The sequence below is a fragment of the Akebia trifoliata genome, chromosome 13, assembly GCF_017979445.1.
Source record: "Akebia trifoliata isolate Shusen 1 chromosome 13, ASM1797944v1, whole genome shotgun sequence".
Taxonomy (NCBI): Eukaryota; Viridiplantae; Streptophyta; class Magnoliopsida; order Ranunculales; family Lardizabalaceae; genus Akebia; species Akebia trifoliata.
Window position 1 is genome coordinate 15,227,215 of NC_141387.1, and position 12,118 is coordinate 15,239,332.

Genomic DNA, 12,118 nt, shown 5'->3' on the forward strand with positions numbered 1-12,118 from the left:
AATGAATGACCTCTTCTTTAAGCTCTAACAAAGGTCGCAGTCTAACATGGGAAAGGGCGGGGGGCAACAGTAGGCAGAAGATTGTTTAGTGTAAGGAGTAGTACCTTGAGAGTGAGAGTCCCTTAGGGCGCTGAGGCAAGACATGAAAAAGAAATACAAAAATAAAATAAAATAGAAGAACAATAAAAATAAAAACTCCCAAACTCAAAGCTTTATAATGGAATGAGATAAAGCAAAAAAATGAAAAATGGTGGAGGGTTAAGTTTAAATAGAGAAAATGAAGTGATGAAGTGGATGATAAGGTGACTAATGGATAGATGAGAAGTAATGGTGATGTGGAATGGTGTGATCTCCAAGTGGTAAAAAAGAATCTCACAATTTTGGTGCAAATTAGTGAGAGAAGTTGAAAGAGATGGTAGAAAAAAACTCAATAAAAAAGGCGTATGTTCTTGGTGAATATGTGCTTGACATAAGGATTTGAGAACCAATAAAAGAAGGTATGGAATGGGAAGGGGGTAGTTGGGATGTGCATACATGTTTAAGGCAAGAATTGTCTTCATTTTATTATTTTTGACTCATTTTGAATGTCCCAAATGTGATGAGATGTTGCCATGTGGAAGTTCCAAGATCATTGGTGCAGATGCATTGATAAGAGGGATGAAATCAAAAAACATTTAAGGGCTCTTTGTGACTTTTGAAAGAGAGTGGGCCTAATATTTAAAAAAGGTCTCTTAAATAGACTTGGGTAGTCTACTAGCACAATGGTCTATATCTATTTAGATGTTGGCAAAGTACCGAAGGCCTCCACAAGTTCATTTAAAAAAGCTGTTAGATATGGGCCCTATCTCTCTCTTAGAATCCTATAAATCATAGATAATCCTCGAGATCTCTCCATACCATCATCTAGACTCTCAAATTAAATTCTATTGTGCTCATACTCTCCAATATTAAACTCTATGATTGAGATTATCCTTCAATTAAGAAAATTATCGCATAATGAACTTAAACAAAGAATATTTTAATCATTAACATAACAATGCTTATATTAATTATGTAAAAATAAGTAAAATTTAAGCATCATCATTAGAGCACCTCATCTATGTCAACATAAACATGTTAACATTGAGGGAGGCACGTTGACATGCCTCCAATTTTTTTTTTTTTTGGCCTATTTCAACATATGTTCATGTTGACGTTCCTTAGTTAATGTTGATACGAACATGTTCACAAAAAAAAGGGTGTTGAAATATATTGAGGTGCTCAAATCAAACAAATAAGTTTGTGGGTGCCCTTACGCAGAACTGGGGTGCCTTTAACACGGCCAAACGATTTTAAACAAGTAATGTATACTTGCTTAATAGAAGTGGAACTCAGACACAAGTAGTTTGGGATGCTCCATGTCCAACTCAAGACCAACCCAATCATCGGTTAAACTTTGAAAGGATCCAGTTCGAGTTCGACCCGAGGTCCGGTTAACCCGTTCTAGTTGGACCCGACATCCAATAAATTCGAAAATACCCAAATTTTACGGCACAAGCGCTGGATGGTAGAAGGGTCTCTCATTTTCTTGGTCGTTTTCGGTGGAAATTTCTTTCTAGGGTTAGGGTTTTGCAGTGCGTGTCGCGTTCGTCTCCATTACTACAGGTTTGATTCTTTCTTGAGCTTCGAATTTCTACTTCTTGTGTTGTTCATCTCTTTCTTCTGAGCATGCTTTCGACGTTTGTTCATCTTTATTTTCTTCTTTCCCCCAAATAACTTGTAAACGATTCACTTTTCTTGAAAGTTTAGATTTTTTTCAGCTCTCGAGGATTTAAAACCCTAGTTTGGTTGTTTCATCTTAAATGGCATAAATTAATTCTCGTATTTTCTTATTAATGTTTCTAGAAATCATTGTTTCTGTTCAAATAGTAGGTAAGTAGAAATATATGGTGGAATATAAGGGTTAGTGGTGCTGGGAAAGTAGGAGGATGGTACTCCTGAATCGATCCGGTGGACCACTTCTTGGATTGGTGTGTCATAACTATAGGTCACAGTGATTGATCAATCTTAAACAGACTGGATGGCTGAAATACGAGTATTTGATTGATTAGTTGGTTACCCCATAACATGTTTCAAAACTTGGTTTGGCGTCTCGTCTATGGGTGAGACCGATTTGTTTCGGATGAGTCGATGAGATATATATATATACCGATTTGTTTCGGACGAGTCGATGAGTATATATATTATTTTTTATTTTATTTTATTTTATTCAATTTATTTATTTATTTATATAATAGATATTTAAATTTTAAAAGAATAATTATTTTAATCAAAATATACAAAATCTCAGTTGACTTGGCTTAATTTTACTGACTTGGATGATATCTTGTCAGAGTCATCTCGTTTATCTCATGAGATTTGGCACAATTGAGATGCCATGTCTATCTGTCTCATTCATGGATGATACTGAGATGACTTGGGAGAGTCATCTCTTTCTCGGATGAGATTTCAAACCATGCTCCATAAAGCTTTTTCATTTTATTTTTATTCTTTTATGCAATTTTTCGTAAGGATATTTTCTATAATTCATTCACATTCGATATCTGTTATTCTTAATGTATTCTTAGATTGGTGATACAATGTCTTGGGTTAGTTTCTTTTTTATTTCTTTAGTTTAATCATATTTCGAATCTCAGACATTACAGGTTGTTTAAACTTGTATTGTACTGTGATTTTGTTCATTCAGGTTGAAGTGCTTATCATCACTGATTAGCTAAGATGGGTGAGACTGGCAAACGATCCCGTCTCCAAAAGGATAACGACAGAGATGGAAAGTACCAGAAGAGACGGTTTAGCAACCAAGAGGACTCAGGTGATGACGAGTTGGTCGTCTATCGAATACTCTGCCCGGATGGTGTTATTGGAAGTGTAATTGGTAAGAGTGGTAAAGTTATCAATTCAATAAGACAGGAGACTCGGTCAAAGATCAAGGTTGTTGATCCCTTTCCCGGTGCAAAAGAGAGGGTTATAACAATTTATTGCTATGTCAAGGACAAGAAGAATGTTGAGATTGACGACAATGATGATGATGATGACATGGAGCCTCTATGTCCTGCACAAGATGCTCTTCTTAAAGTCCATGGTGCCATAGTTAATGCATTGTCCGCTGTTGGTGATTCTTCTGACAAAAAACGAAAAGACAAAGAGGAGGCCCACATTCTTGTTCCAACTAGCCAAGCGGCAACTATCATTGGTAAGAATGGTGCAACTATCAAGAATATGAGAAACAGGACGAGGGCAAATATCAAAGTTTCTCCAAAGGACACGAATGATCCCACACATGCCTGTGCGATGGGTTTCGACAACTTTGTTCTGGTAATAAATACTCTTAAAAGTGAATGGATCATATATTTATTTGATATATCCGTTTAATCGAAGCTAAAGTCAGAATATCGATGATAAGAATTCGTAAAAGATTGTGATGGATTTTAGACACTTACTTTTATCCAGAAGTTGGCATTCGTTCATGTCATCAGTGTTGTCACTTTTGACTTTCTTAATATGCATTGGTCACGTTGGTATATTTGATCTGGGGAGCAATCTTTAGCTAAACTTTGATGCAATACTTTGCAATTTCTATGTGGTTTTTAAGTTGTAATGGAATTTTACCTTGGACTTATAATGTGCTTTAATTCTCCTATCTTAAAAATATCCTATGCTCATATTGGTTATATCTGAGTTGTATTTGTCAAAAAAAACTCACCTTGAATATCAAGCTTCTTTTGCTAGTGTTCCGCCTTGTAAAATGAAAATCTTATGCACATACTCGTTAAAAGCAAATAACAGTAAAAATCATATGCAAATCAGTTTCAAGAACTTTGTAAAGGCAAACATTTAATATCTTGAATTCTTGAGATGATTCTTATGGCATGGATAACTTTTATGAAAAAAGAAAGCAACATTAGGTGCAAGAAGAAAATGAGAAGTGAAGAAAAAGGATTGGGTCATTTTTGTTACTACAAACTCAAAATTTTAGTCGTCAAACTGCTCGTATAACTGAGTGCTATTTATGGATGATTTGTAGAAATTTTAGACTAGTAATTATTAGAGTATTTTTCAAAACTTAACTTTTAGACACATGAGTGCTATTGTATGGATGATTTGTAGAGATTCTTAATGTCAATAGATAAATTTATGCCTATCAAAAACTACATATAATATATAAATTTATAGTTATCTGTCTTGTATAATGGGATGGAACCTTCAATTTGATGGGTTCAACCTCGAAGATCTCTTACACAAATATTAATCCAAGAAAATGACTATAAATGTCTGGCTTATATATAAAAATTTATTCTTCAGTATGTTGTATACATCATGTTGCTACCATTGTCATTGGTTGACTTAACAAATCTGGTTCCTCCATTCAATTCTATTTTTAGACAGTCTTTTATTAATTTTAGTATTATATATTTGTTTTGATTACGTCAATGCATGCATGCTTTGGTCTTGCTGTCTCTCTTTTAATAAAATTTATTCTTTAGTACATTGTATACATCATGTCGCTTCCATCGCCAGAGCCTTGTCCCAAAAATCCTTGGTTGACTTAACAAAATCTTGTTCCTCCATTCAATTATATTTAAAGCCACGCTTCTTATTAATTCAAGCACCCTCAATCTGCTTTGATTACATCAATGCATGTTTGCTTTGGTCTTCTTCTTACTCTTTTATAATTTTCAACTTGCACTTTCCTTCTAAGTAGGGTTCGTATTGGTCTTTTTGCTCATTAACAAATGATAGAATCATTTTTTTTGCTAGTATTTTATCACCTATTGGGTTACTTTTACATTTTAATGAATGTTCTCATTTTAATTTTAGCTTTCCTAGTTTTTTCCATTCATCCATCTCAACATCCTTATACCAACTCGGCTCAATATGTAAACGTGTTTCTTGATTGCTTGGCATATAACTTCAGAAATCTTATGTGATTTTACTGTCGTCGTATAAATTTCTCTTTTGGTTGATTGGGATGCCTAAATTGTGTAACATAGTAGAAGCACACCTCCAATTTAACTGTCACAAGTTAATTCTATGAGAAACATTGTCCCCAATTTTTCCGTCTTTATGATAATTGAGACCTGTCGTAGAAAGAAGGATCTTGGTAGGTCATTAATGTTACTGCTGAGAATCACTGAATCATTGGTCTCGATGCCTTTCAGTTCCCTGTAAACAAGTTTGCCATTTGTTGACTTTGCTTATAGTCTATATGGTTCCACTTTTTGGAGTTTCTTGATGATGATGATGTGATAAAAGCTGCACTCATCTTATCGTGGACATGGTGGAATCTCAAATCTTCAGTGAACTCCTCCAAGCATCTCTATATCAATCAATCATCATCATAATATTTCCCTACCCCAAATATTCGGCATCATCACCATCATCGATGACTTAACCTAAATATTGGGCATAATCATGGACATCTTAATACAAATATTTGGCATTGCCATTATCATTATCATTTGTGTGAACATTAGGATTGCAGTACGGATTGCAAGCTTGGGTTTATTGGTGGGTTGCCTAAGGTTCACTTGCTAATGAGATTCACAAGAAAGATGTCCTTGTTTTCCTGGTCAATGCTGCATTTTTGCGCTGCTTGATAATTTGTTTCTTCTTCTTTAAAATTTGATATTTGTTCCAAGGGTGACTTTCATTCACTTATATTATGTCTATTTTTTTTTTCTGAGCAGATAACTGGTGATGCTGAAGCTGTGAAGAAAGCATTATATTCCGTGTCTGCAATAATGTACAAGTTTTCTCCAAAAGAAGAGATTTCCCTTGGGGCTAGCATGTCGGAAACTCCTACAAGCATCTTTATCCCGTCAGATCTACCTATTTATTCTGCTGGTAGTTTTTATTCGAGTGCAGATCTGACTGTCCCTCCTCCTAGATCTGTTTCCTCATTCATAGGTTCTACACATGTACCTGAGCTTCATGGATACACGGAAATGGGGAGTGGATGGCCTATGTATTCATCTGACCTTCCTATAGTGTCTGATTATGGTAATTCAACTCGATCCGAGGAGCTGATAATAAGATTATTGTGCCCCTTTGAAAATATTGGGCGTGTTATTGGAAAGGGGGGTAGTTCAATCAAAAGTGTCAGGCAGGAGAGCGGTGCTCGTGTCGAGGTTGACGATACTAAGGGAAATCGTGATGAATGCCTCATCACTATCACATCGACAGAGGTTCTCTCTCTCTCTCTCTCATACACACACACACGCACACGCACACGCACACGCGCACACACACACACGCACGCACACACACACACACACACACACACACACACACACAATACTCTAACCAAGGTGGGAGTTTTGTGTCTGCTATTTGCTTGATGACATATCCTTTGAGGCCAAGATCAGGTGAACTTACCCGGTTAATGTATTTTTTTTGTGTTCCAACATGCTAAGACTGATCATTCAATGTATCATTTTTAAGCTTAAATAGATCTCCTTGAAGAGAATTGTTCAATTGTAATACTAATAGTGCTCATGTGTGACTTCTGTTGGTTGGCAGTCCTTGGATGATCTGAAGTCCATGGCAGTTGAAGCTGTTCTACTGTTGCAAGGGAAGATAAATGACAATGAAGATAGTGATTCTGTCAACATTCGCCTTCTTGTCCCATCCAAGGTGATTGGATGTATTATTGGAAAGAATGGTTCAATTATTAATGAAATGAGGAAGAGGACAAAAGCTGATGTTCGTATCTCAAAAAGTGAGAAGCCCAAGTGTGCACAAGACAAGGATGAGCTTATTGAGGTTTGCCACTTATCCTTGGTTCTTTTTCCGTATGTGCCCCTAATTTTTTCTTATTTATTCACGATTTCTGTTACTGCTTAGGTGATTGGAGAGGTTGGTAGTGTACGGGACGCACTGATTCAGATTGTTTTGAGGCTTCGAGATTATGCTTTAAAAGATAAAGAAGGTGGTCGCAACCCTCCTCCCTCTGCTGATTCTAAGTACTCAGGTGGTGGTGGTCTGTCAGTGCCTTCGAGTGTTCCCCCTGCTGCTCCTATTGGTTATGATCAAAGGTTTGAAGCTGGAAGTGGCTTGGGCACACTCTCCTCTAGTAGCCTCTATGGTTATGAATCAGTACCGGTATGTTGCATACAAGTTACCTCCACAACCGCAAATCTTCTTCTGGATATCCCACATCCTTTTTGGGCTATGGACTAATCCCTACGGTTTTAATTTTTCTTTTCTTGGTATTCTATTTATTCTTTTAGAGGAATGTAGAAATCAAAATGACATCATTTGAGCTTAGACTCATAGTTCAGATGGTTTGACACATTGCAAGGCAACTTTGATGTCATGGGTTCAAGCCCAGCTTTACCCAATCTTTAATCCCCCATAAAGACTTATTTTGGCAACTTTCAACTTTAGTGCTTTTTCTCTTATCTTATTTCCTAGAATACCCCTCAACTTTATTGCCTTTTGTCTTTTATCCCCCCTTCCAAAAATAGCCCTTTCAATTTTATATATTACCTTTCCTCTTCTCACATTTTCCAATAATACCTCTTCAACTTTATTGTCTTTCCTCTTTTATGCCCTTAACCCAATAAAGATGCTTGTGCTTTTGTGTGTGTGTATATGCATGTGTGCACACACATACAAACCAGAGTTTGCCATATATATATAGGCACACACACATATATGTAGGGCCATGCAATGGGTCCCTCCAAGGAAAAACTAGGAAAAACTACTTCTTGTGGCCACAATATTAAATTTTAACATATTTCCACAAGATAGATCAAAATCTTTCATTCCTACAAGGTTCGACAAAGTCAAACTGACAATTTTTATTTATTTATTTATTTATTTATATTTCAGTGGAAATCGTCATTAATGTTTTTGCGAACAATCGATTTAGATTGAAATATTAACATTATAGGTATAAATCAAGATTTTGTTGTTTAAAGATTATTCTAAAAACATTGATAAGATTAAAAAAAAAACAAATTTCTTGTAAAAAAATCACTTAATATTCAATTGTTAGTCAAATGTATCATAATAATCGTCAAAGCCTTTGGGATTGGCTAAAGAAATTTTGTTACTCCATCCAATTCTATCTAAAGCCACTGTTTAATTGCAAGTATGTTCATAACCATTTTTAATATCTCAATTCATGTTCTTTCAAGTATTCTTTTCACGTTGTTAGCACTTTCAACATCATGGTTTTTTTTAACTAGGTCCGTAATTGACTTTTGTTGAATATTTTCGAATCATCTTAATTGACTTTCTTCTAATTTATCATCTAGTGGAGCTATTCCCACATTTTCTTATATCCATTCATATCTAATTTTATCTTTCCTAGTGTTTCCTCACATCCATCTTAACATCCTCATCTTTGTATCTTTACCTATTAACATGATGTTTCTTGACTACAGCGCATTAAGTTCCATAACATTTAACTTGTCTTACTGTCGTCGTATATGCTTTTTCTTCTAGTTTGATTGATGTGTGTCGGTCATAGAAGTACACTCTTTAACTATCCAGCTCTGATTCTACTGTCTACACCGTCTCCAATCTTTTCATCCTTGTGCATAATAGATCTGAGACAATGAAAATGGTCGCATTGGGGTATTTTTCCAACGATTAATGTGGGACATTGTTGATTTTTATTTATGCATTGCATGTTGTTGATTATTGTATTCTAATAACTTATGGGTATGTTATTGTTTGTTTTATCATTTCTTTCAATTTCAAAGTTTCCTCAATATTTTTGTCATTTTCACAACATTTCTGTCATTTCCATACAAATTGAATTAGTTTTCACTACTGCCTGTCATTTCCATGCCAACCGAAATCAAAATTTAATACTTGCTTGTGGGATTGTTTATCTTCATCCTTTTTCTATCCAGATGATATTGACATCTCTTTCTTGATTTTGCTGTAATCAACAGAACTCTTGATTCATATTTTAGACATATAACACTATGGGTCTCGGCTGTACATACCTCTAGATTTACCCCAACATCTACTATAGTTAAAGTTTGTATATTTCTGCCCAAACCATGGTTCAGATCCCAGGATCCCAACCACTTGAAACTATAGCCTAGGGGTTGCCTAGCCAATGATCTGGCTACAAGGTTTGATAGCTAGGATCTTAAAAGCAGGCCGATTTTCCGTACGTGAAGCAGGCCCATTTATTTAGTGGTCCAAATTAATAGAAATATATGTAGCACTTTTGTGATAGAGAGTGTAGTATTTTACTTGTACCCTCTCATGTTTCCTTTTTTATCAATATGAAATTGTTACATTACTAATCAAAGTTGTTCACTTGAAATACTAAACTGAATTTTGATCTTTTTTATAACCTGTGTTATGTCTTGGGTCTATCTCCTTTTAAGGTTGGAGAGAATGGCTATGGATCCATTTCGTCATATTCTTCCAAGTCATATTCAGGGTTTGTGATTTGCACTTTAGTTCTTAAATTTTATTTCTTGTTTCTTTATTTCATTTATTTTACTGTCCTTTGTACCTACCTTTTCTTTGTGTAGATTGCCACCTTCAACTCTGGAGATGTTGATTCCTGCAAATGCAGTCGGTAAAGTGATGGGCAAAGGTGGAGCAAACATAAGTAACATTCGACAGGTGGGTTTTGTTGCCTTCTTTATTCCCAATAAACATATTAGACGGAGTTCTTTATGTGAGGAATTTACTAAATGCCCTTCATTTTTTCTTGATCTTATGATATATTTGGTAATGAATTCAACTTACCTGCTATAACTTGATATAAACATTGAGAAGTGTTGAGTGTATGTTTTCCTTCACTGTCGGGTGTGTTATACCAAGTTAAGCCCCGCGACCCTCTTATATTCATAGTTCTCCCTTTCTCCAACAGATTGTTATTTTGGAGTAGTTGGTTGGTTAACATGGTATCATAGTGCTAGGTTTGTATGGGTCACGGGTGTTGAGTGTATATTTTCCTCCACTATCGGGTGTCTCATACCCCAGTTATTCCCCATGACACTCTTTTATTTATAGTCCCGTCCCCCCCCCCCCCCCCCCTCTTTTTCTCTCTCCAACAGATCGGTCTTTTCGAGTAGTTGGTTGGTTAACAAGAAGGAATTCCTTGGTTTCATGGGTTGATTAGAATTGGATTTCTTTGAAAGGGTGTTCAATGTGCCCCCTTACGTTTAATTGCCCATGTAAATTGGCCCCCAACATAAATTTTTATATAAAATTGCACTTTACTATCTGTGTGTGATTCATTTTTCTAGATCCTTAGCCAGGTTTCTTACTGAATTTTGGTTTCCCCTTGCCATGTGCACAACATGCACAATTAGTCCTTATGTACACTGCTATTACTGGCTACTAGATGGGTAATTTCTCTTGTAGATATGTGTATATATTTTTCTTCCTATGCTATGTATTTGATCTATTATTACAAAAGCATTTACTTTACCTGCTCACATCATATAATTTTTGGATATCTTGTATTCAAATTGGCTTATAGCAATCAAAATTAAAAATAAATAAATAAAAAAGAATCAATCACTGCTCACCATGTTCCCATGTGCATGTTATTCCCTGATGTCTCCGTATATTTATAATTAGCTTTTAATCTCTAATATTTGTTCTGTTCTCTTCCTGTTTTAGCTGATTCTATAGAAATTGAGTACTAGTTCATCAGGTTTCATTGTAATATCTTGCTTGTTTATGGGTCAGATCTCCGGAGCAATGATAGAGGTTCTTGATTCAAAATCATTCCGTGGCGATCGTGTGGCTCAGATCTCTGGCACGCCAGAGCAGAAGCGTGCAGCTGAGAACTTGATTCAGGCATTCATAATGGCAACTTGAGTTTTCAGAATGCTTTCCCCTGGTAAATGAAGATGGTCTTTATCTTAAAATCGGAGCATTTTTCTCTGGAGGATTCCTCTCATATTTCCTTTCAGTTTCGTCCCTAATTCCTCCTTCAGATGAGCCAATTTGAGTTCGTATTGGCCTGTTCAACTGGTTTACTTTCTGGGTTAGAGTAGGTTTCTTTCTATGTAGCTGACTGTTCTTCATCTGCGGTTTCTTAGAACCTTATAGGTTCTTTCTTTCCTTTGTTGGGTGTTTTATCTTTCCATATGTTTGACTTGAATGGATCCGGTCATATTTAGGCTGTTACGCACTCTTCAAACGATGTTCGTGCTGGAAAGCATACACTCATTTATGATCTCAACTTGTTAACTGCTTCTCCTAATATATGTTTTTATTTGTTATGTCATTCAATCCTCACCCTTGGCTTTTTTCTAGTAGGATCTTGTCTATCAAAAAGATATATTGTGGTTGCTATTTTCTTAGTATTCTTTTTAATTTGGTTGACTCACTTTAGATTTGTCTCAGAACGAGAACGTGATTAAACCATAAGTTAGGCCTACATTATAAAACACTTAGTTTCTGCTCTGCCTCTCCACATCCTGGATCTATCTTACTCTTGCTATGCAAACAAATGTTTATGGAAATTAGTTAGTAGAACCCGAGCTGCCCTCAAAACTTCTTCCATTTTCATTTGATACCTTTATTTTCTTCCTTTCATTTGATACCATTTCCACTTATTGAACTTGCTCTTGCTATGCAAACAAATGTTTATGGAAGTCAGTTAGTAGTACCCGAGCTGCCCTCAAAACTTCTTCCATTTTCATTTGATACCTTTATTTTCTTCCTTTCATTCGATACCAACTTGCTCTTGCCATGCAAACAAATGTTTATGGCAGTCAGTTAGTAGAACCCGAGCTGCCCTCAAAACTTCTTCACTTTTCATTGGATACCTTTATTTTCTTCCTTCATTCAATACCATTTCCACTTACTGAACTATTATCATCTTTCAAATCTCGAGACCTATTTTGTGTAAGATGTTGGCCTTCTTCCAACCGTATCTTACCTTTCTATCTCTCAACTATGGCAGTTGAGGAACAGCTGATTTTGTTTCAGCTGTTTCCAGAAATGTGTTCAGAGCAGTAATTTTCACTTACTCTTGCAGTAGTTAAAAAAGAAGATTATGGAGCCACCTATCCCTTCTGTAGAACTGATTTATGTGTATTCATACTTCTCTCTAGTTTGGGAAGTTTGGTGCATATCCATTGAA

At 35.7% G+C, this 12,118-nt stretch overlaps 1 protein-coding gene across 2 annotated transcripts; it reads left to right on the top strand.

Annotated features, from left to right (window-relative positions):
* Nucleotides 1-1,486: 1,486 nt before the first annotated feature.
* LOC147387978 (KH domain-containing protein At4g18375-like) lies at nt 1,487-11,257 on the top strand. 2 transcript variants are annotated; one of them, XM_086420065.1, is made up of 8 exons: nt 1,487-1,644; nt 2,676-3,354; nt 5,727-6,224; nt 6,559-6,801; nt 6,883-7,140; nt 9,393-9,448; nt 9,543-9,636; nt 10,714-11,257. In XM_086420065.1, exons 2-8 carry the CDS (start codon nt 2,758-2,760, stop codon nt 10,843-10,845), a joined length of 1,878 nt encoding a protein of 625 aa, XP_086276191.1. In that variant the 5' UTR covers nt 1,487-1,644; nt 2,676-2,757; the 3' UTR covers nt 10,846-11,257. The 2 variants fall into 2 exon arrangements, with proteins under 2 accessions (XP_086276191.1, XP_086276190.1); XM_086420064.1 differs by having other exon boundaries at nt 1,488-1,644; nt 2,726-3,354.
* The last annotated feature ends 861 nt before the right edge of the window (nt 11,258-12,118 follow it).